The sequence below is a fragment of the Chironomus tepperi genome, unplaced genomic scaffold, assembly GCF_022539635.2.
Source record: "Chironomus tepperi strain 1889 unplaced genomic scaffold, CSIRO-AGI_Ctep_v1 contig_85, whole genome shotgun sequence".
NCBI lineage: Eukaryota > Metazoa > Arthropoda > Insecta > Diptera > Chironomidae > Chironomus > Chironomus tepperi.
Genome location: NW_027226207.1, coordinates 7,768,757 through 7,794,387, shown reverse-complemented (window position 1 = coordinate 7,794,387; position 25,631 = coordinate 7,768,757). Strand labels below are relative to the sequence as shown.

The 25,631-nt window shown below is 29.2% G+C and overlaps 1 protein-coding gene across 1 annotated transcript in view; it reads right to left on the bottom strand.

Moving 5' to 3' along the window:
* The window catches only part of nAChRalpha4 (nicotinic acetylcholine receptor alpha4), a 96,885-nt gene that overhangs the window by 48,746 nt on the left and 22,508 nt on the right, over window positions 1–25,631 (bottom strand). Inside the window, exons 2-7 of the mRNA XM_070635049.1 lie at window positions 24,743–25,225; window positions 23,284–23,316; window positions 21,335–21,456; window positions 14,320–14,434; window positions 13,205–13,240; window positions 13,079–13,108 (exon numbers count right to left, since the gene is read on the bottom strand). Coding sequence (XP_070491150.1) covers window positions 13,079–13,108; window positions 13,205–13,240; window positions 14,320–14,434; window positions 21,335–21,456; window positions 23,284–23,316; window positions 24,743–24,955 — 549 coding nt within the window. The 5' untranslated portion in view covers window positions 24,956–25,225. The remainder of the gene's footprint in view (window positions 1–13,078; window positions 13,109–13,204; window positions 13,241–14,319; window positions 14,435–21,334; window positions 21,457–23,283; window positions 23,317–24,742; window positions 25,226–25,631) is intronic.

Here is a 25,631-nt window from a genome sequence, read left to right as displayed (position 1 = left end):
GAACTTTTATCCAAACAGCAAATAGCAATGAAGAAAACTTGTATTACTTTTTCTTATTCTTCTCGTATTCTACCCTTAAAGTTGTTTATTTATTGTATGTTGGGGGGTTGTTTGGATGTTTTGTGATGTATAGTCATGCATTTGACTGACAAAGAGTGAACTAGGGGGCTTTAAGGGGTAGTGTCGGTTGGATTAGTGAGTATGATGCTGTTTATATCGAAATCTTGTCTGAAACTGACTCGATCTCGTCCAAAGTAGTCTAAACTACCTTTAGACAACGGTCAGACCTCATCCCAACCCCTCCCTACTCCTCCTTAACATCCAATTCACCCCCACCCTCCCAAACCATTAACTTTAGTTTTCTTCTTTAATTTAGCTTTCTGAGTTGCTCCATGAAGAGTAAAAATTCCCATAAATCTTCAAAAAAAGAAGAAAGAAATGTTTTATGGATATAAGGAGAGTTTATTCTATTTATTCGTTGTAAAACCTCGAGGCCTTTTGCGAGCTGCCTTGAACCTTTTCTTCTTTACAGCTTTTTTTTATTCATTTGTATTCATGAATGATTTTTTTTTTTTGCTTTCTTATTTTACGAAATATTCGGTAAGATTGGCAAGTACTTTGAAATAAAGATTTTTTCTCTTTTATTTTACTTACACGTTTTACAGTAAGAAATGTAAAGTATCATAAAGTCGTCATTTATAAAAGAGATTTGGCAGTATTTTGGCAAAGGACTTTACAATGTAAAGAACAATTTTTTTGAATAAAATTTCTATGGATTGTTATGAAAAAGTTTATCCAGGCATGAGGAAGTGGATATTTGATGTAGAGAGGCTTATGACGAATATTTTATGGTTGGATGACTAACAGAGGCTGACATACATAACATTTATCTTGAAATTGTGTCGGAATTTTAAGAAAACAGGTCTGCAGGAATCAACCTTATTTACAGAGAACTCAACCTTATTCCCAGAGAACCTAACCTAATTTACACAGAATTCAACCCACTTACAGTGAACTCTACTCACTTAAAGGGAATCCTACCTAATTTACAGAGAATTAAACCCACTTACAAAGAACTCAACCCGCTTACTGATAACTCAAACTTATTTACACTGAATCTAACCTTATTTACACTGAATCTAACCTTATTTACATAGAACTCGGCTTAACTTTCAGATAATTCAACACAATTTACTAATAATTCAATCAATTGTACAAAAACGCAATTTAATTTACAAGGAACCCAACCTAATTTACAGGGAACTCAATCTTAATTACACAGAACTTAACCTAATTTACAGAGAACGCTATCTAGTTTACATTGAACTCAACTCAACTTACCGAGAACCCAACTCAACTTTCAGAGAACTTGACCTTATTTACAGAGAACCAAACCTTACTTACAGCGAACTCAATCCTATTTACAGAGAACCCAACCTTATTTACAGCGAACCCAACTCAACTTTCAGAGAACTTGACCTTATTTACAGAGAACCCAACCTTACTTACAGCGAACTCAACACAATTTACAGAGAACCTAACCTTATTTACAGCGAACTCAATTAAAATTCTAGAAAAACTAAGAAACTTAAACAAAATTACAGAGAACTCAACCATATTTCCAGAGAACTCAGCCTTATCCACAAAATGACTCATTTCGCATCATAAAACTTTAACAACAATTCATGATAAAATACAGACAATCACTTAAATATTTAACATACATAAAATCCCCTCGAAAAAATAAAAATTAAATAAAATTGAATAAAAAAGTTCCCAAAAGAGCAATTAATCAGATACAGACTGACAAAAAACTTTCAGCGCTTCAGCATTTCCTCATAAAAATCCAGTACAATCCCGAACAAAGGAAAAATTTCAAAAAAAGTAAATGATGGAAATGTTAGATTAAAGTAAAAGATGTTAAATGCTTTCGGGGCAATAAACATATTCAAATACAAAAGGAACAAGGCAATTCGATAGGAGAAGTCCTTTATTCCAAAAAAATATATATTTTTCCCACTAAAGATATCCATCTTTTATAACAAGAATAAATACTTTTCATCTAAAGTGCTTCATTTACCGGAAAGAAGCCGGAGCATGCAGCAGAAAAGAATGGAAGAGAAGAAAAATTATCGACCCACGCAGCAAAAGTGAGTAAATAGAAGATATATAGAAATATTTAGCAGTTTTTTGAAGGGATTTATTTGGTGATTAAGTAACGACAGGTGTTATGTGATTAACGATTAGCAATGATGATGAAAAAGTTGTTCTGTCGAGTGCAGCAGTAGGATTTCAATGTTATTAAGCTCAAGACTTTGAAATTAGTTGCATTGCCATTTTGAAAATGTCGCATGGTCATTTAAGCTATGTCATATGGTTACGTTGGTCACGGAATATCAATTGTGTCATAAAGACATTAGAATTGAGTCAAATGGTGACATGAATTGTTAGATGGTGACATCAATTATGTCATATGAATTGTGTCGTATGGTTGCACGTGAATCATGTCAAATTGTCATTTGAATTGTGTCACATCAGCACGTGAATCGTTTTGTAAGATCACATAAATCATGTTGACCGTGTTAAAAAGTCGTAAAGAACATGTCACATTGTCACGCTCACGTGAAATTTGTCACACGATTAAATATATCGTGTCTTAAGATCACATAAATATTATGGCACATGAACCGTGTCACATAAAAAGCTTCACATAAATCGTGATGCATAACACTTGGATTATGTCACAAGATCACATGGACAAGTGACACATGTCACATGGTCACATGGTCACACGTTCTTCGAAACATTGTTGCAAAAATATCTTATGCTACTGAGTTTTGAACCCAGAATCATTAAGTCGATGCTTTAATTTGACAAATAATTTTGCTATCTCACTGTGCAACCAAACTACATATGCAACACATTCAGCTTCAAAAGCTTCATAGCATATCAACGACATTACCCAAAAATTTTGAAAATGCAGTCATGAGTGCTAAAGCCATCAGCATCACTATCTCAATTTTATAGCTTTTCGAAAGCAAGAAGAGACAAATCTTAGTAAAATAGTCACGAAATAACCGCATGACCCCCAATGAATAGCCTAAATATGTACATTGAACGCTTAATGGATGAAAGAACAACATTTGATGAAGAAGAAGCGAAAAAAGCAAAATTCTTAAAGGAAACTTGAGATGATAAAGAAAAGAGAGCAAAAAAAAACTTTGCCAATTAAGTTCCTTCATTCTTCTTCCACATCATCTTCGTCATATTTTTCCACACTCAAGTTTCCTCATTGGAGTGAAGCTAACGAACATAATCAAGCAATTTCTATCATTATTGTGTTTATTTTAATGCAATATTTCGCTGAAGATGCGAAAAGGGTTTCTTCCACCTTAAAAATAACTCCTTCATGACTAGATAATGTTAATTTGTGTAGCATCAATAAATTATCGTTATCTAATATCGCAATTTGTTATGATAATATTTTTTTATCAAGGAGGCAACAACAAGAAGAAAGTGAGAAATAATTTACATAATATTTAAAAGCTTTAGAGCTATTGATGCTTGCTCTATGGACGGAATAAGAAAAGCTTTACTTGTTGTTGCATGAATGAAGATGAAGAAAAAGTTTCAATTTTTGTTTTCTATTGAAATAGAAAGTTGTAGAATCGAGACGAGAAGCAAATTTGCGTAAAATTGTCGATGGTCTTTATTAGAGTTTCTTGAAATTTGGGGGAGTTGAATTGTTATTGACACTTCCGAAAAACACCGAGAGCTTGGCTGGAACTAACTCGGATGACACAAGGTGGTTAATTGATCCAAAACCCATCTCCAGGTGGAAGAGACACTGACTTGATACTGGATTTGGTTCAAATCTGGTATCATGTCAAAGTCACGCCGACTTAGTTTCGGATTTTGGATCGATTAATCGACTTGTGTCCAAGAGTTCCCGATGTCGAGACCGAGAACGAGACATCCCAATTTAGCTTGGTCTCGAGAATTTGTAGGAACCTTACTTGTGTCATTTGAGAATAATTTAAAATTGAACTCATGAAAGGATATTGTTGATAGAAGTAGTATTACACTTGACAGGAGCATATGCAGTGGGGTGTCCAATATCAATTGTCAAGCTCATAAAATTAGGAAAAATTAGGAGAAGTGCGATGTTCTCTATTGATAGAGGGAGTTTTCAGATCAGAGTTCAGAGGAGGAATCTAGCGACTTAATCCTCCAATATCAAGTGTCAAGGGCATAATCATAGAAAACAGGAGGAGATAGGGGAATAGGATTGACTCCTTTTAATCAAACCCAGTCCATATCCCTCTTCCCAATCTGCCTATATTCTTGACACTTAATATTGACAATTTTTCAGCTCTTACTACCTAAAGACCCAATTCCAGTCGCTAAAATCTATTCCCATATTTCTCAAACTTTCTTCCAGATTTTTCAATTTATTTCCGCGCCATTCGACTATTTTTCTATCCATAGCAAATCCTCTAAATCGCGAATTAGTTCTTATTTCATCCGCGCGAGTTTTACACTAAATCTTGTTATTGTTGTGCCGTATCTGTGAAATTTGATAAGCAAAATACAATCAAGCTGAATTTAAATTTAAATTTTATTAAATTTCATTGATTTTTTTTTGTTTTGAAGTTAATCTTGTTGCTTGATGTTCAAAAATGAATAAATGTTTTGTAAATTTTACTTGGAAATGTGATGAAAATATGAGAAAAATTTGGCAGAACTGACAGAGTATGAAATCAACGAAGCAGATAGGTATGACTGAGTTCTTGGTAAATTATCATCATTTTGAGTTGGAATTGACATAGAAATTTCGAGAATTTTGCTAGTTAAATGTCTAAAAGCCTTTAAGGGTTGGATTGTCAATGTCGAGTTATTTTAGTATGGCAACCTAACCTCAAAGTCTATCTAATTGTATGACTTACTATCTACAACTCCAAAATTCCATAGTATCCACCCTCAAAATAAACCAAAAAGCATTAATTGCTTTAGGGTAGGAGATTGAAGAGATTAAAAAGTACGGAACTTGTTCCAAAAAAATGAAATATTCATAATTTTTCAATACCATCGTCGTTAAAGCATTGAAGTAGAAAAAGAAACCTTTTAACTCTTTTTTTTCATCTTGATGATTCCAATGTGATTATTAAACTTTTTTTCGTATTCATTATATATTTCCTTATTAAAAAAGGAATTTCCTTTAATGTTAACTTAATTATTGTGTATTTTTGCTTTCATATTTATCGTGACCGAGCAGCACATTTCGGTAAATATCGTTGTAGTGTTTGTCAGAGAGTCGTTAAGGTACTCTGACGATTTTGTGTGAATTTGAGGATAGTATGTCGTAGTTTGATGCTTGTGAAGCTGGTTATCTGGGTATATTCTTGATTATACTCTAGCTATACTCTCCAGTGGTCTCATACTAGCTTTGTTAAAGAGTATGGTAACTAGTATACTAATAGAACACTATTGCAAGTATACTCGTTTCAGTATACTAATTTTAGTATACTAATTCTAGTATACTAATTTTAATATACTAATTTTAGTATACTCAATCTAGTATACTCATTCTAGTATACTCATTCTAGTATACTCATTCTGGTATACTAATTCTAGTATACTTATTCTAGTATACTAATTCAAGTATACTCATCTTAGTATACTAACTCTAGTATACTCTTCCTAGTATACTAATTCAAGCATAATAATCTCTAGTTTACTAATTCTAGTACATTACTACCAGAGAGTATAAACATAACCCACTCTAGAATCTACCTAACCAATTATCCTCAATCTTTTACATTGTGCTGCTCGGGATAACCTAATTTCTCATTATCTTCTTTTGTTAATCATTCATGACTTTTTTATCCATTTAATAATTACTATGCTTCAAAGCACTTTATTAAAAAAATTCCTATTTTTTTGTGATCTTTTATTTTTAAATGTTTAGTCTCAAATAACATTAATTAATCTTAATGAAATTTACTCATCTCTTAAATACACATTTATCATAATTATCAAACAATATTAGGAAATGTGTATGAATATATCGTTGTTGTTGTTGTTGCTGTTTTTTGGCACAAATATACAAGCAATGATGATTCTTTTACATAATAATTCACAATAATTTGTTAGTGTTTATCTCTTTTTTTAAAATATATTATATTGGGTAAATGTGTCTACAAATATTGATGATGATAAAATTATGTCTACAATTATTGTACAATACTAAGCATAATAATGATTTAATGATGTGTAAATATGGATTTCCATAACTATATATGTGAACACAAAAGACTTTATTGTTGTTAAAATATTTATTGCACAATTTATGTCGCAGGGTTGGGGATTTTTGATGTTGTTGAGGATGTCAGTTGTCATGGATCTTGACCTCAGACATGGAGTTAGGGGGGATCAATGAAAAGTTGGTAGGACTCCATTATGGAGGTGTTTTCAATGGAGTTCGGACTCCAAAAAGGTGGCTTTCATTGGAATCCTCGGAGAGAAGAGAGAGTGGAGGAACGGGAGATTGGGAAGAGAGGGAAGAGAAGGAAGGAAGGGGTGAGAGAAAAGGGGGAGGTGAGAGAATTAAGAGAAGGGAGGACTAGGAGAGAGGGGAGAGAGTGGGAGAGAGAAGAGAGAACAGATGGGAGGAAGGGGTGAGAGGAGAACGAGAGAAAAGATGGGAGGTAGGGGAGAGAGGAGAGAGAGAGAGGGAAGGGAAGGGAAGAGAGGAGAGAGAGAGAGGGAAGGGAAGAGAGGAGAGAGAAGAGAGAAGAGAGGAGAGACGGGAGAGAGGAAAGAGAAGAGAGGAAAGAGAGGAGAGAGAGGGAGGAGAGAGAGTAAAGGAATGGGAAAGAGAGGGAGGGGTGAGAGGAAAGAGAAATGAAATTGAGAAATAAGCCGAAGGGAGGTCATAAAATCGATTTGTGCTACATAACAAGTCAACAACCCCCCAACCTTCAACAAGATCTATAAAAACACTAAAGTAAAATAAATCTGCATGACTAAATCCATTGTCCCTTTATGTAAATCCAAACGTGTAAAAATTCATTTCATTTCATATTCTGAATCTCTTAAAAACACAAAAGTGACAAAAAGCTTCCATAAAAAAAAAAAAAATTTAACATCAAAAATTTACGTGCGTCGAGTCAATTTACCATGGGATTACATGCTGTAGTCGATAAAATTCTTCACCTTATTTTGATACATTTAACATTGTGAAAAATTTAAATCAGTCTGAATTGACAACAGAAGCATGCCTCTTGACACATCACATCCCCAACCCTGCGAACTATTGTACAACATTTTTTATAGCCTATTTAAGCGCTTTTAATACTAAACTGTCTTATTATAATCTTTATTCCTTTTTACTTCAAATAGATATGTTCTCTCATTTTGCTTATTACTTTTTTTCTTTGTTTTTTTTGGGTTTTCTTTTCAAATATTTTTTTTATTTGTTCTGTTCATCTTACTGTTGTGCTTCAAGGCGAAAGAAAACATTCACAATATGATGATGGGATACAAAGCACACAATAATATGTTATTTTGGCTCTATGTATTATTATTATTATTTTTTAAAAAAAGAAAAACAGTTGTTTAGAAACAAAATGTTCTTATATATATGTTATATAAACTTCACAATTACAAAACTATTAACTGGGTGGAGGGGTAAGGGTGAATATGGTGAATGGAACACAAGCTTTCATTTTGGCTATGTTGTGGCATTTTATATATATACAAATATGTGAAATTGGAATTAAGTAAAAATATATAATATAATATATAACATAGATATGGGGGGAGTTTATTTTGCTAAAGAAACCCGAGCGGTGCATGATGGTAATGGCTGTCTTATGCCTGATTTATTCTAATCTGTCTCATGTGACTGTCAAGTGGATTTATAATTATATATGAACTACAAAATTGAAATTAAATTCAATTGTGTCCCATGTGACTGTTGCGTGACATTCAACAGTTGCGTAACATTAAACTGACGTGTTTCAAGTCATTGTTGCGTGACATTAAACTGACGTATTTCACGTAATTGTTGCGTGACATTCAACTGACGTATTCCATGAGACTGTCACTCGACCATCAAGTAACGTGTCTCATATAACTGTGGCGTGACATACAAATGACGTGTCTCTTGTAACTATCTACAACATTCAAGCATCATATTTACTGTCATGTTAAATTCAGCTTTACGTCAAAAATTAAAACTAAAGTAAAGTGTCATGTCGTAGCGACAATCTAAAAACTCAATAATCACAGTATTCTTGTAAATGTTGTATCACACTTGATTGATCTGTAAAATTCAAGTGATGTATAAAATTTGACATTCACATTATATTGCAAATTATTCACATGTCACAGTTGAAAAACACGTCATATCAAGTTATTTTGTGAAATGCAAGTAGACGTGTCTCATGTGACATCAAAATCTTATATAACATTCTAGTGACATTTAAGAGACATGTCTAATGTGACATTCAAGTGAATTGTCACATACGATTATTGTACAATAATTTCAAGTGATCTGCTTTGTTTGAATGTCATGCAACATTCAAGTATCATGACGCAAGTGACTGCCATTCTGCAGTCAAGCGACATGTTGCGTGTGTCAATTGAGTGACGTATCACATATATAAAGTTTCAAATATAACAGCCATTGAAAACCCCATTTTCATCATGTGCCACTCGGGTCATAAAATGAAGGGAGGATTAAATAAGACAGACACAATGGAATTGATCCTTAAGTTATCAATATTGCATAAAAATAAGAAAAATTACATCAGATTATCATTTTTTTTTACTTCTTCTTATTCTTATTGTTTATTTTTTTCTATGTCTGTCTGCAATTTTTTATTTATAAATAAATATTATTTTGGAATGAGAGGTGATAGGAGATAGATAAAGATAGAGATAGGTTGGATTAGTTGGGTGGGTGAATGTAGCATATAAGCAAGAAAAAGGGTTTGAGCATGAAGGGTTAAATATACATATCTGATGATCTTCAATATAAAAATTAAATAAACTTTAATTTTTCTTTAAATAATAAAGAATTTTCTCATTCGAAAATGAAATTGAAGGAACAAAAGTAATATTAATATGCTGTAAAGTTATTCAGGCATTTAATGGAGCAAGATTAGTACATACATTAGATTATCATTAAGTCTTTATGAATTCACAATGGAAAATTTCTAGGAAAATTTTGTTGTGGTTTTCTTTGGCATCACTTATGCTTGTTTAGGAAGAGATTGTTGTGGTAATGACTTTTTGATTTTGACTTTGGTTTGGTTCTGAGTATGGGAATTGGAAAGTTTTTGTGGCTGCAAATTTAGAGGGTCAATAGGGATGCAAAGATTGGATCTTAATAAATTTAAGTCAGAAATTATGAAAACTTAAAGCAAAATTCTTAGAAATTCTCAATTTTTGGATTAAGTTTCTAACTTCCACGTGGAAGTAGGTATTGCTGTTCATTTATAAGCTTTTCTGCTAAATTTAGACGATCATGGAATTAGCTGATTGGTGATTATCATTTAAGACACCATAAACTCTTCAATGAGTTCATAGGTTCGAATCCTAATGGAGTTAAGATATTGAATTTACGATTGCAGCCTTATCCGGTGCATAAGATGCAATAAGTACCAATTTTCAACTGTGTCGGTCTCTTTATGTCGAGAATCTCAGTCACAATCCCTCATCTTCAAGCTATAACATCCTTAAAATGTAATTCAACCTCTGCCAACACCTAACAATACTTCCTTAAATTCAATAAATCAATAGACACCGTTCAAATGCCAAAATCCTTCAATTCTTCCCACATCTACCACAAAAATTGACCCAAAATTTTCACAAAAGCCACCCTCAAAATGATACACTAAACCTTAACAATTCCATTACCATGCCTATCATCCTGTTTATGAAGCATCTTCACAAAATTGTATCAGGTTAAATACAAATTACAAAATCAGAAAATATGACACTTGAATGTTCCATGTCTATTGTAAAATAGAATAATAAACTTTATTATGCAAACGGAAGTTTCCAACATGATTTACGGAAGAAAAAAATACTTCTTTTGTGAATTTTTCATGAATAAGACTCAACATGATAAACAAATCTCGTTATTTCGCAATTATATGATATATAAATTTATTTTGGCTTTAAGCGATGAAACTTTTATGGCAATTTTCTTCTTCTTGTCAGTTTTTGATGTTTGAATCTTGTTCTATTTCTTAGAGGGAATTTTTGTTGAAAATAATTTAAAAACGGATGTAATTTGGTATGTGTTGAGGTTTGGAGATGTTGATGCATAATGAAGATGATAAAAGATGACAGATTTGATTGGGGAATTGGGGTCGAAATTGATTTGAAGGGGAATTGACTGGAGTCGAGCTGATTATAGTCGAATTGACACTAGTCGAGATTGCTACAGTCCTTATTATAGTCGAGTTGACTAGTCTAGTTCAACCTCTGGAAGTAATTTGAGTCAATTCATTAGAATTCTACCTTAAAATTCCATAACATTCAAAACTGGACACCCCTAAAATATTCATTAAATTTCTCAAAACTAAAACTTGTCATCCCCATCCATAATTGATTTTTAATTACCAAAATATCTAAAATATTACAAGGAATACTCCCCAGATCCCATAAAATTCTCATATCTACAGCTCAAACTTAATAAACCATCTCCACACATATCATCATCATCAAATATTCTCGAAATAATCAAAAATTGTCATCAAGATGTCCGCAATAATTCTAATTGAATTTCTCATGTCATCTTCGGTATAAAGCCACAATGTGACCGTACTACTGATAAGCCATAAATAAGTAATTTCATTATGTCTGTTCATAATGACGTTGTAAGAATCTTTTATTGTGTATAATAATCTTGACCATTACGTAATATGCCTTGGATAATAAATAAAGTAAATGAAGAAGAAAAAGGAATAAGTAATGGAGTGGAACGTCCTTTTGAAGGTGGTTTGGTAGAGCTTTTTAAGATTCTGAATTTGCAGATGTTTTAAGGCTTTGAATTGGAATTGATAAGTTGGAAGTTTGAAAGGACAGCAAACAATAATTCAAATTTAATTTAATAATGAAAAGAAAAATTTTGAAATTTTCATAAAAATTTAATTTTTTAAACGTAAAGGAATTTAAAACTTGAATATTTTGAAATTTCACTAACAAAATTTAAATTTAAAACCTAATAAGAAAATCTAACAAAAATTTAAATTTTTAAATTCAAGAAAATTTAAAAATCAAATAAAATTAAATTATTTTGAATTAAAAAAAAACTTTAAAATTTAAATAAAAATGTTAAATTATAATTGCTCAAATTAAAAATTAAAAAGCTTTAAAACTAAAATTTTAAAATTATATGAATAAACTAGAATTTAAAAAAGTTTTCTAAAATTAAAAAATATTAAAACAATTTTTTATCAAATTAAAAAAAAATTGAATTTAAAGAATAAATCTAATTTTGTAAGTATTAAGAGAATTCAAAAAAAAAGTTTAAAATTCAAATGAACTTTTCCAGTCAATTTTTTTGAATTAATTTTTAAAAAATCAAGAATAACATAAATTATAAAAGTCTACCAAACCGCTTCAAAGCATTTTTAATTCTCTCGATTTTTCAAAATATTGAAAATCAAAAATTTTTTAACAAAAATCAACAAAGTCAATAACTTTAAAAAAAATGGATTAGATATTGTTTTAGACGATTAATAAATATATGTTATATATCAAAAATATGAAATTTATTTGCAAACATTGAGGGTTATATATAATATATAGGTATATATTGAATAATATTGATTATATATTTGGTTAACATATTGCTCATTAACTGGTGAAACTATTTACAAAAGGAATGACATTGAAGTGAATGCGAATCATTCCATGCGATTTGAAATTGGCAATCAATTTGTTTCTATTATTAAAGGTTTTATTTTAAAACTACATCTACTTAGGGTTTAATAGAATTTTTAAATTTTAAATTTTTAAGTGAACTAATTTTTTATTTTTAAATTTTGTTTTATTTTATTTAAATTTCATTCCAATTTCTATCGATGCAATGCTTCTATTCACTTCGAAATTTATCGAATTAAAATAAATATAAATGAATTGTTAACATTTGCAAGAAAATAGTTGTTGAGATGAGGGACGTTTTGGCTGTGGTTTGGATGAGTTGTAAAGTGGTCGAGAACTTTTTTAAATTTTAATTTAACTTTTTAGAATTTTTGAATCATTTTTTTTAATTTGCAATTTTAAACTAAAATAGGTTTTAAAAAGTTTAAAGTTAAATTCAAAATTTTTAATTTAAAATTTTGTTTTCAAAAATTTAGAATCTAAAATTTCGAAGTTAAAAATTTGGAATTTAAAATTTCAAAATTAAAAATTTAGTATTTTAAATTTTGAAATTAAAAATTTAAGATTTCAAATTGTGTTTGTCAAAAATTTAAAATTTTGTGTTTCAAAAATTTTAAATTTTAGTTTTAAATTATAAAAAATTTAAAATTTTGTTTTTTAAAAATTTAAAATTTATAAGGTATGTTTTTCAAACTTTAAAACTTAAAAATTATGTTTTCTATTAATATGAAATTTAAATTGTTTTCACATTTTTTTTAAAAATTTGCTCAAAATAGCAAAATTATTTTGTTAAAATTTATTAAATTCTTTAATTTTTCAAATCAAATTTTTTAAAATTTTATGTTTTTTTAATTTTTTAATTTAATTTAAATTTGAATTCTTAACTTTTTCACTAAAAAAGTCAAATAAAGGTACAAATTTAATATTAAATTTTAAAAATAAAATTTTTTTAAATTAATTTTCATAAATTAAATTATTTAAAATTTTCAATTTTAATCCTCATATTCTCATTATTACAGACTTTGTAACTGAATGCATCCAATGTTCCTGACCATCCCCAACCCACCCAAACCACAACCATAAAGCCACCATCCCAACATATATATTTATAAAATGTAGTCGTCCCATAATTAATATAAAGTCTCATATTTTTGTGACATCTTGGAAGTCACCTCACCTTAAAGCCATCATACGTCCACGATCCGAACTGATATAACGATTGAAATAATATTATTAACATCTGTTTGTCATAGTTTTTTTTTTATCAAAAAATCAGATAAAATATTGGAAACATTACACGCACCTTTAACACGCACGTTTGCTCATCGAACGGAAAATACTTTTTTTTTTTTATTTCGTGTGCGTCATGAAAGAATTTTTTTTTTTTTGTCAATTTTCAATTCATTCAATTTGAGTGAGAAAAAATAGAAGATAAATATTAAGTGAAGTAAAAAAAGTTGGTAAATTAAATTCCTTCTTTTGAGTATTTTTTGATTATATTTCTGACATATTTCATCCAAGGAGTAAAGACACTTGCGGATTACAGGCATCAGACTCGAGAGAAAAATATTTTTGTTGGGGAATATTTTTCGCATGAGAGGCTAAATTGCAGAGTTGAGAAACTTTTTTAAAAATTGAAGTTTAAATTTCAAAAAATTAATTTTTCAATTTAAATTTCAAAAAATTAATTTTTCAATTTAAAAATTAAAAACTTTTGTTTTTCAAAAAAAAATTTAAATCAAAATTTAAAAAAATTTGAGTTTTTACATTTAATAAAAATTGAATTTTTAAAATAAATTTGAAATATTAATTTTTTAAAATATATTTGAATTTTTAAATTTTTAAAAATTAGAATTTCAACATATAAGTTTCATGAAATTAAAATTTCAATATTCTAGATTAAAAAAGTCTAAAAAAAGTAAAATTAAAATTTAAAAAAACAAAAAGTTAAATTTTAAATTCCTAATATGCTATTACAAAAAAAAGCAAATAAAGATTTTAAAAATTTCAAAATTGAAATTTAAATTTTATATTCTTTTTAATTTAAAAAATAAACTAAATTAAAGTGTTTAATTTTCAAAAAAGAAGATTTTTGCTTTTCAAAATAATAAAATTTTTCAAATTTGTAAATTAAAAAGAAAAATTTAAAATTCTTAAATTTTAAAAACATCAAATTTAAGTTTTTTAAATTTCAAAAAAAATCAAATTGAAACTTATAAATTTTAAAACAACCAAACTTAAATGAAAAAATTTAAAAAAAAATAAAACTTAAATTTGTAAAACTCAAAAAAACTTTAATTTTCAAAAATCTCTTCCCAACTCTGCTCCCAAAAGAATGCCGCAAGGAATTTTCACCCTTGGTTTATTCCTTTATTTTGTCATAGTATAGACATTTCATCTTTATATGAAAAAACTTACTTCTACGTCAATTTCACATGAGCTTTTATAAATTGCGGGTGGCTTCCATTCAACAAGCCCACCCGAGTATATTGTGGCTTTTGTTGCGAGTGTTACTTCAAAATTTCCATCAGCACTGTAGATATATATATTTTATATTTATATAAGAACGATGACAACAACAGTGACAAAGAATGTGATGAGGTTGTTTAATAAAAAAAAAAAATTTTGGGGGAAGGATGTAAGGAAGATAAAATTCAATATTTGAATATTGATGAAAGTAAAAAATTATTTACAATTTTATGGGTTATATAAAAATGTTTTTTACATGTGGTATATATACTAATAATAACACTTTTTTTTTACTTATGTTACTTTAATATATTTAATGTGTAAAGCAGGCTTTCTGGATGTGAAGGGATAATTAGCATTTTTTGAGGGAATATTGATTTTGCGGATAAAGGTTTAAAATTTTTTGATATTAAATTTTTATGGGTTTTTTGATATTTTTAATTAAATAAGTAATAAATTTAATATTTTCTACTAGAATTAATTCAATTTTTCACTTTAAATAAATTTTTAAATTATTTACAAATTTTCCGAGTTGATGAAGAATTTAAATTTTTTTTTAAATGTTACTTTATTTTAGAAGTTTTAAATTTCTAATTTATTAATTCTTTAAATTTGTTTTAATGAATTAAAAAAGATTTTGTTAAAGTAAAATTATTTTCTACATTTTTGAATAGCAAATCTCAAATTTTTAATTTCAAATTAAAAAGAAACTAAAATTTGAGTTTAATTAATTACTTAGTTTTAAGTTTTCAATTTAAAAAACCATAAATTTAAGATTTCTTTTATTCAAAATTAAAGAATTTCAAAAATCTTAATTTATTTTTAAATTAAGTAAATTTAAAATTTAGTTTTAAATTTCAATTTTAAACTTAATTTCAATTTCAATTTTAATTTAAAATTTAAATTTAAATTTTGGACATAATTTCAAATTTCAATCTACAAACTTAAATTTCAATTTAAATTTAAATTTTTAATCTTAAATTTCACTTTGAATTTAAATTTTAAAACTTAAATTTAAATTTAGAAATTCTTTAATTTTCAATTTAAAATTCAAAAGATTAAAATTTAAATAAGATTCAAATTTTAAACTTTTTAAATCGGAAATAATTTTTTTTAAAAACTTGAAATTTATTTTTTTTTAAATTTGAAATTTCCATTTCAGAAATGTAGAAGAAAATTCCTCTAATCTTTTTTAACATCATTAAATCCGACTTCAGCCAATTAATTTTAACAAATTTTCAAACAATAACCCCCATCCAGAGAACCTGCACAGATAAATGTGTTTGTGGTTTACATAGATTGATGATTCATCATAGATGTATGTACAAAACATGAAAAATTTTCATTTTTATGACAGCAGCATATTAACCGACACAAAAAAAAAGTGCTTACAACACATTACTTAATGAGGATTTTCTATTTTCATTTATTATTTTCTCTCCGTTCATTTATTCATAATAAGAATTTTATGATATATTTCATATGCACACACATAAGTCGTTGATACGAGGCAAAATAACAAAAATGATAAAAATAAGAAAGTTTTTCACATGAAAAATAAGAAGACAAATTATTATGAATGGATTGAGATTAATGTTGTGATTGAAAAAGGAGGAAAAATTATGTGAAAATCTTTTATGTAATTTGAGAAAATTTCTTTATTTTTCTTCCTTTTTTCATTGGAAAATTTATGCCTCTATAAGAGTATGGCTATTGATGTCGTTGTTATTTGTTTTCTTAAGCTGATTCAAAGATGTTTGTGGATCAAATTTACTATTTTGTTGTTTTTTGAGGGGGGTCGTTCGCTTATTACGTAATGTCCTTAAGAGTAGAGGAAAAACCAGTCAAGGCTCAAGTTAGGAACATATACAGGTCTCCGTCAGGATTAGAAGGTCAACTCCCTTCAAATTTTGGAAACAATTCTTCAAAAGAAAAAAAAACCAATTTATTTCACGTTACACAATAAATGAACGACCCCTTAGGCAATTACAGCAGTGTCCAAAAAGTTCTTTTATTATCATTAATGTTGAGCATTGTTGAGTATCAAATTCATCAAATAAAATTGTTTTGGAAGATTTCTTTCTCAAGATTATTGGGAAAATAAACTTATTTGAGTAGATTAGTTTTAAGAAGACTGAGATTATGGTGGGAAAATAGGACTTTTGGAAGGAATGGAAATATATATTTGAAATTAAATAGATTAAATATCCTTAATGACAGAAACCTTAAAATTCAGACCAAACAGAAGGATTTGAATTAGCTTTGTTGATCTTCTTATAGCAAGTCTATCGACCAACATGAATTCTAGTTAATTAGTTAAATCTACTCGACTTAATACGAAATAAAGCCGAATTCAAATTCAACTAAATTAAACATTAAAATTGAGTATAAAATTGAGTCAGTTCAATTTTCTCAAATAATTTCAATTGTTTGTTTGACAAAGAGACTCGAACCAACTTTCAGTCGAATCGAAGTTTCAGAACTTGTGATTTAGAACAGTAGACTCAAAAATATTGAGCAGAGCTCGAAGTCGACTCGGATTTTGCATGTTAAAGTCGACTTAAATTGACTCGACTCGATATGAAATTTGAGTTAACTTTAAACTCTGGTTTTATATTCATTCAAATAGATTTCAATCAACTTTAAGCTATATCAGAGCTCATATAATTAAAATGGTGTAAAAAACAGTTAAAAACAATTTTAATTTGGAGCTAACAAACAGCTCTTAGTGATACAGCTTGCACCAGACGACATGTATGGATGATTATGGATCATAATTGACTTGCATGGCCAATTTACAAAATACCAATTTAACCTCCAACTTTGTAATCGACAATTCACTCAAAATTCATAAAATTCCACTTTAAATTACTCAGTTTAAAATGGGATTAAAAATTTACATTCACAATTTCCTATAATTGTCAATTTAATCGACAAATTGAACTTCCATTAACAATTTTCCATTAAAAATAAAACTTTTTTATCGCCATCTGCAATTTCCATTTTCCTTTCATTATAAAAGTTCCTAATTGCTCATAAAATGAACTTAATAGCCAACAATTTGGACACTGCTGAAACACAATTGATCCTTAAAATGTTTTCGATTCCTTTATATTCGTCGATAAAAATTAATTGTGAATAAAATATAAAAAAATGATAAAAATTCATAAAAAATTGAAGAAAATCTAAAAGTCATTAAATAATTATCGAGTTATTAGCGGTGGGAATCTCAAGATTTACGATGATTCAACTTCAATATGCAAATATCCCCAAGCAATTAAGACTATCATCAATTCAGAGATGTGGCGGGAAAAAGTGAAATTTTCTTCAATTTTCTTGCAAATATTTTAATTAAGCAGAACAATCTTTAAATGCTTTAAATTCTCTGCGGTCTTTAAAAATGATGCTTTTTGCAAACTTTGTCATTTCAACCGCATCTGCTATTTGAAATAATTTTTCAAGCCATTCTTAAAACATTCCACACTCGGCGTCATTAAAATGAGTCAAAAAATGAATTGTCAGCAAAGCTTTCACGCAATCGTCTTTTGACATCTTTATGGTTTTATTTTTTTCCTTTCTCCTTTATGCTTCATTCATATGCACACACTGAAATCAAGCATGTAAGTTTTCTTATCGTGCACGATAATTATGAAAAAGTTTTTTATTTGACTTTTTTTTTGGATGTTTTTACTTAAAATGTCAAAAATTTTCTTGAAATGTTAAGAAAAAGGGGGGAAAATTTTTGGTTGTCAGATGGAAAAATTTCTTTTGTTATTGTTAATGTGTTGGAAATATTTTGTCAGATTAACATAAAAGATGAAAGTTTTTTTTTTTGGTTTTTTGGTTGAATATAAAATGATTTGATATTTTTAAATTGAATTTTTAAGAATATTATAGTTGAAAATTTGGTGCTAACTTGTTTTTTCATTCTATAAGATCCAGTAAAATAGGTCTGATTATTTAAAAATTTGCAAATATCGGCGAAAGCCTCTCAACGGTTATTAGCAGAAGACGAAAGCCCGCAGAAGGAGCTATCGACGAGAGATGATAACTTCCACTAGGTTGACTGATATACTACCAAATCCGGCTTTTGTCAACTAAAATTGAGACCAAAAATTGCCCGATTTTAATCATTTTGACCAAATTATTTCCAAACTTTAAAGCATTTGTGGGTAACTATATTGGCTTCCCATATTAAACATATTTTTTAATAAGGTGTACCACTAAATCCATTCTAGGGCTGAGGTGTGCCGTGGCAAAAAAAAAGGTTGCTCACCACTGTCTAAGTATTAATCTGACTTGAGTCCTAGTATCTAAATGACCGCACCAAAATATTTAGTTAAATTTAGTTTTCGTCAAGTGGTTTGTTTGTCATATTCAGTAAGAACAGGAGGCATAAGACCAAAAAAAATCAAAAATCCAGCTCAGGCTAGCGTGATTCTGATCAAGACACAGCGTAATTCTGACTCTAAATAATCGTGATTCTACTCTCAGCCCTGATTCGATTAAATTCGGTCTCAGACTAGAGTCAAGTTGGATTAGGGCCGGATCTTCTGCCGTTTCTACGGCTTGTTCTTTCAAGGAAGGTAGCTAAAGTGGATTAGTATCAGAATGATTACATCATGCATTCATTAAAGTATCTATCATAGGAACTTTTAGAACCACATTAGATTGTAGTTCAACACGACATTCAACCTTTTTAAGTCTGACAAAATTTTCACAATTCACATGACAAAGAAATATTGCTTTTAAACCAAATAAAAGCCATAAGATTGCCATAAAACTCTTTATTAAATGGAAAATTTCTGTCTGCAAATGTTGCAAAAAAAAGAAAGAAAATATCTTGCATTACACATATTTCAACGCCACACCCTGAATGTCCCCCCCTTAAATAAGAAGGGAAAAACATAATAAATCCTTATAAAGTTGTCATCTCATTTTTATCAGCATAAGAAAAGTAAACTCGATATTTTTTTTCTCTCTTGCATCATGTAAGAAAGGCATAAAGTCTATGAAATAATATAAAAATGTACAAATGGATGTCTCTGAAAGCTTTTTTCAAGCGCACAAAATGAAAAACAGAGAAAATAAAAAAATAAATTTCAATTTAATTTCACTACGATTCGATTCTATTAAATCTCTATAAATCGTCTCGTCGTCGACGTCTTCCTATTTCACTCAATATCGCTGCTTTTTCTTATTTTTTGAGTCTTATGTAATTTCCTCTCATAAAATCTCATTAGATTATATTACAAAATATACATTAAAATATTCTTTTTTTTACTATCATTCATAGTTATGCAGCATGTTGATCTAGATATAAAAAATATTTTTTAAATTACTTTTGTAATCATCTCTATGTGCCGCAATTAATTGATTTATAGTTAAGTCATGGATGCTAAGATGTTCATCATACATACAGTCATAATACGTTTGATACGTGTGTGTGTGGTTGGGATGGATGGAGTGGGTGGGAAATAAGATTTGTAGACACTTTTGCAAAAGTTTTTTGGAAGATTTAAGATGTCATGTGAAGTAGAATTTAATTTGAATTTTTGAAGATGCAGGAGGTGGATTTTTGTGTTTTAAAAGTGCTTAGTAAGTTCTCGGAGGAAACTTAGTATCGATTTGAAAGTAGAATGGATCAATAAAGTCGGAATATTCAAGGTTTCATTGCTTTTATTCTTGAATTTGATGTTACTCTAAGCAGGTCATTCTTTATTCAGTGAAAATTTGAATATATCTTTACTATTTATCGAGAAAAAGTCAATTTATACAGAAGTATAGCTAACAGTCCTTCTCTATTAAACTCTATTAATAGCTAAATTTGATATTGTTCAACTTTTTTGTTCGATAAGTTACAACTCTATTATTCAAAGCTCGAAGTCGACTATGGAATTGAGTTGAACTTTTCATACAACATTAGAGTTCAACTCATCAAGCTCTGCTAATAATCTTCTGTTAGAAAAATGCGTTTTCCTACAGCATAGTCTGATTAAGGATTCGAACTCATGTCCTTTGTGTTAAATGTCAAGAGCTCAAGCGCTTTACCTACTGAGCTACCAAGGGTTGATTGGAAATATGACTAAATGCATATTTAAACCTTTATTCTCTATAAAGTGTCCATTGTACACTTCTTATCATTGGATTTGACTAGAAAACAAGGACCAAGGACCAAGATTTCACAAAATTCATGATCAAGCTCAAGGAAAGTCATAGTCTAGAGTTGAATCATGCTTCATTTCTAAGTTATGTGTCTTCTGAGTAATAAATTTCTAGAATTCAACTGAAATTTCTCAAAAATAAACAATTGCATACCCAAATAGCTCAAGATAATTCATCGATCGAAAACCCAACACCATCCTGGAGCCAGGTTTAATGCCAGATATGATTCAGATCCAGCACCATGCCAAAGTCAAGCCAGTTAAGGACCGAATTTTCGATCGATTAACCAACTTGTGCTATTGGATATGCCTTCCCCCAACTAAAATGACTTTGATAAATTCCATAAAATTCAAATCCAACATTCAATATAATCAATAACATCTTCACCCTAATCGCAAAAGCATCCATAAATCATTTCCACCAACCCATCGCCATTCATTGTATGAAACTACAAAACGTATTAGACATGTAAGAACAATATCTTAGTATCGTGAATTAAGATTTTCATTTATTTAATGAATTTCATTGTTCCTTTATATAGTCTTAACATTATTTCCATCACTGTCAATGTTATCTGTTTAGGTTTGACGACTTCACATAACCTAAAAATTTTCGACATTTTCTTTTTTCACTTTCTTATGTAATTCACGAATTTATTTCGCACATTTCTTATTTTTACTGACATGATGGATGTTGTGAAATGCGTCATTTATTGGATCATCGAAAAATTCAGAATTTTATACTGTCATGGTGAGAGAATAAAAAGAGTAGTTTTGTGTAGTTGAATGGATATACTCACTTATTATATAATACAATATCGGGACGCCATATGTGATCGCTTGGCACATGCAACATTTGCACATTACCATATTCTGTTGGATTCCATCTAAGCTTGTAGTCGTACCAACTTTGTTCTACCCACTTTAGAGTTTTTAGAGCAAATACACATGTGTAGATTATGTGATTTGCGGTTTAATTCAACCCCGTTAATTTATTCAGGGTGATGATGTGAACGAAGGAAAAAGTTTAGTCAGAATTAATTGTCATTTAAGGACAATGAGAATTGTTAAGATATAAATAAATAAGAAAGTTATGTTATTTAGTTAATTTTATGATGGGAAAAGTCTACATGATGAGTTTGATGGCTTGTTTGATGGATTTTATTGTGACTATTTGAGGTTATAATGCATAAAATCGAAGGTTTTAGGTTGATTGCTTGTTAAATCAGCCATTATGTTGCTGTAAGGACACTCTTAAAAGATTTTCCCGAGTTAACAACGTAGCGAAGCCTTAGCAACTAAAATGAGCTGCTAGGGTTGACTTTTTAGGAACATAACCGTAAAAATGATAAAAACACGTGTTTTTGCTTGAAAAATGAGATTTAAGCTTTCTACTTCTGTTTTAAACCAAATTTTAGATTAAATATGAAGGAACTAAGTTGCTTAATCAAAATTTCATCTAATTCTCACGTGGTTATCCAAAATTGAATAACCTAAAAATTCTTCATATTAACCTTAAGAAAGCTCTTAAATCCACTTAATTTACATATAATTTCCCTTAGCTAAACAATTTTCCACAAATTTTCTTAATTACTTAATTAAAATTTCACTCCAAAAACCAAGAAATCTTCTTAAACTTCAACATAACCTCAAAATATCAAAAAAGATTTCTTCTTCAAACTTTTCAAATTTAATCAATTTTCAATAACTTTTTTAAAGCACACATGGTTGGGTATTTAAAAACTTCATCAAGTATAACCTCAAATAATGAATAAACACGTGTTATTTTAAGAATAACATGAAAATTAATTGATAAAGTTTTTTAATATTTTGGGGGGGTTAAATGTGTTTTGATACTTTCGATTTTAGTCTTTTTTATGCATTTTGTTGTTATTTGGATGTTTAGTAGTTATTTAGGGAATACATGGGGATATTCAGATTCGAATGGAATCTCACATGTTTGGTCTAGTTAATGCTTCATAATAGGGATGATTAATGGTATCTAATTGCAATTTGATAAGACATTCTACTATGATTTGACTTGGCATTCGCATTCGAATGCAATTAGTCATCCCTCGTCCTAGCAACTAGACAGTCAGCTATTTCAAGATAGCAGCCACATTGCATTGTACGGAATGAGCTTCGGTATTACGCAACCTTGAAGAGAAATGAAGGAAAAGTCAAACTATTGTTGACTTTTATGCATTTCTCTATAATTTTTCATACTAATTCTTATGTCGAGTAAGGTATTTCGAGTAGAATCGAGTTCAGGACGCTTCTGGGATCATCTCGATTTCTAGGATTAGCTGACGTCAAGACAATGCTTTTGAGAAAATAAAATAACTCCAAAATGCACATTTAAACCATTACAAATGACCGTCACAATCAACCAACCCACAATCCTAGTATTAAAACACAATAAAAAATCCATCAAACGAAAATCATCCTGTAAAGCTGGCCCCCTCATAGACTAATATAGAGATGAACAAAACGGATGACGTCGCAATGAGGCAATCCATCTCAATGAAGTGCCTTTTTCTTCTCTCATCTTTATTTATTTCTCCTTTGGTGAGCAGCAAACTGAAATTTATGGCCTCAGTGAAATGGAAACCTCATCGTCACCCGAAAAAAATAAAAATAAAGTCAGAAAAGTATAAAAAGTAATAAGAAGAAGCTCAAAAAAAAAAATATAATAAAAACAATAAGAATGAAAAAAATAATTCAAAAAAATGAAGAAAATTGAGATTACCAGATTTGTGGTCATAATCTGGTTTTTGAGATTCTGTAAAGAGAAAAAAGAGAGAAAAGAAGAAGAAAAAAAAACATTGGATTCCTTTCCATTCTTCTGTATAATTCATAAAAATATATATATCATCTCGTAATGAGAACAAAAAAAAAAAGCTGGTCGTTTTGGCTTAATGCCTTCGTGATCGGTGTTTTTGACACTGTAAAACCGTCATGAAAATATGTTTTTGAGGATAGAAGGATTTTTAAAAACGTTGTGTATGGAGAGAGCATGTTGATGTAAGTATAATTTGGTGTTGATTTGACAGTTTTGGTTGTTATTCTCAGTGGGGGAATTGCTTCCATTTTATAATTTTGTTTTTAAAGTCTGGAAGCTGATTTGGAATTGTGGGAATTGAGAATAAAGACAAGTTGTCGGGATTTGAGTTAGGATAACAATTGAGAGTCTTTAGGGAGAATATGGTTTGAAGAATTGACTGAAATAAGCATCTAGAAGGAAATTGATGCAAAATTTGAATTTGTTAATGGTCAAAATTGGTCAAATTTGATCAAAACTGTTCAATTTTGATCAAAAATGTTCAAAATTGTTCAAAAATTTATCAAATTTGATCAAAATTATTCAAATATGATCAAATTTAATCAAAACTGTTCAAAATTTGATCAAAATTAATTAAAATTGCTCAAATTTGATCACAAAATGTTCAAACTTAATCAAAACTATTCAAAAGATGTTCAAAATTGTACAAAATTGTTAAAATTTAATCAAAATTGTTCAAATTTGATCAAAAATGTTCAAAAGTTGTTCAAAATTATTCAAAATTGTTCAAAATTGATCAAAAATGTTCAAATTTGATCAAAACTGTTCAAAAATTGTTCAAAATTGAACAAATTGTTCAAAATTAGTCAAAAATGTTCAAAACTGATCAAAATGGATCAAAAATCAATAAAATTGTTTTGAAAACATGATGTGAATTACAAACAAGGCTTACATCTCAATTATCCATAAACTGTTGTCGATGTAGTACAAACTACCGCATTTCTTACAACACCACATCAATGCTAAGCTCTCCCCTTTCATTTCCCACCCAATAAAATCTCAAAATCCTACAAACACCCCAAAGAGTTGATTTCCTTGAAAAACTCCTTCGAAATCCTCTCAAAAAACACAATTCCTAAGCAGATCATTCACCGATTTAATCACTTAATTAACAACTAATACCCAACAAAATTATGAATATTTACACGTATTTGTACAATCTGAAAATGAATATTGCCTAATATACTCAAATAGACGTCGATTTTTCTTGCTGTAAATTAATTTTTCATGATATATTAAATTATTCATAAGCAGACAATTTTACTCGTCGTTGTCGTGCTGATGAGACCAATTAGTTAAATTATCTCCAATCCGAGAAGATTTTTTTTGGCGGGAAAATATATAAATCTTAATTAAATCAACTTACCACATCGATGAGCTGTGATAATTTCAATTTAATACAAACGCGAAGAACATCTGATGTATTTACTACTGGACGTACAAGTTTGTTGTAATTGCTTAATAAATCATCGTATAGACGTTTTGCGTCGGGATTTCCGGCAACGGCTGAATTTACAACGAGTGCTGATAAGAACCATAAGAGCCAATGGTGGTTCCATTTTTTGACTATGATGCACATTTGAACTAAACAGGCTTTAATCTAGCCTGAACTTTTTTACTATTTAAAAAACTTTAAATTTCCTCTACAAAATTATTAATTTTTTTTTTCTGCTTTAATTTATTGCCATGGATTTATGCTTTTATTCACAGCAAATCGAAGATGAAGCATGTTTATCAATAGCACTTTATTGCTCATAATTTTTTTTTTCACCACAAATTTCCTCTTTTTCTTAACTTTTTATTGCTCTTTATTGTGTTTTTGCCGTCATGAATGGCTGACGATATTGCCCTAGAATGAGAAAAAAGACATCGAGAATTGAACATTAAAATACAAATTTAATGAAACAAAAAATTTATTTCTTATTTTGGAAAAAAGGAAAATTATTTTGACGCAATGAGGATGAAATCGATTGGAAGCAATACAGTCGTAATTAGTTGAAATAACTTTTTAAACCCTTTTAATTGAATTGATTAATTTACGGCCTTTGTGCCTTGAGAAAAAAAGGAGGAAAAAAAGTTTTGCTTTTTTATCTTTTAGTTATGGGAGGATTTAGAAGGGTCAGAATTGATGAATTACAGTTTTCTTCTCTGGAGCGCTATAAATGAGGATGAGGTGAAATTCACGTCAAGTTTATGTAGAGGAATTTAAGGATTTTTCCAATAATGATATTGAAAAATAGTTGCATGCCCCTCGA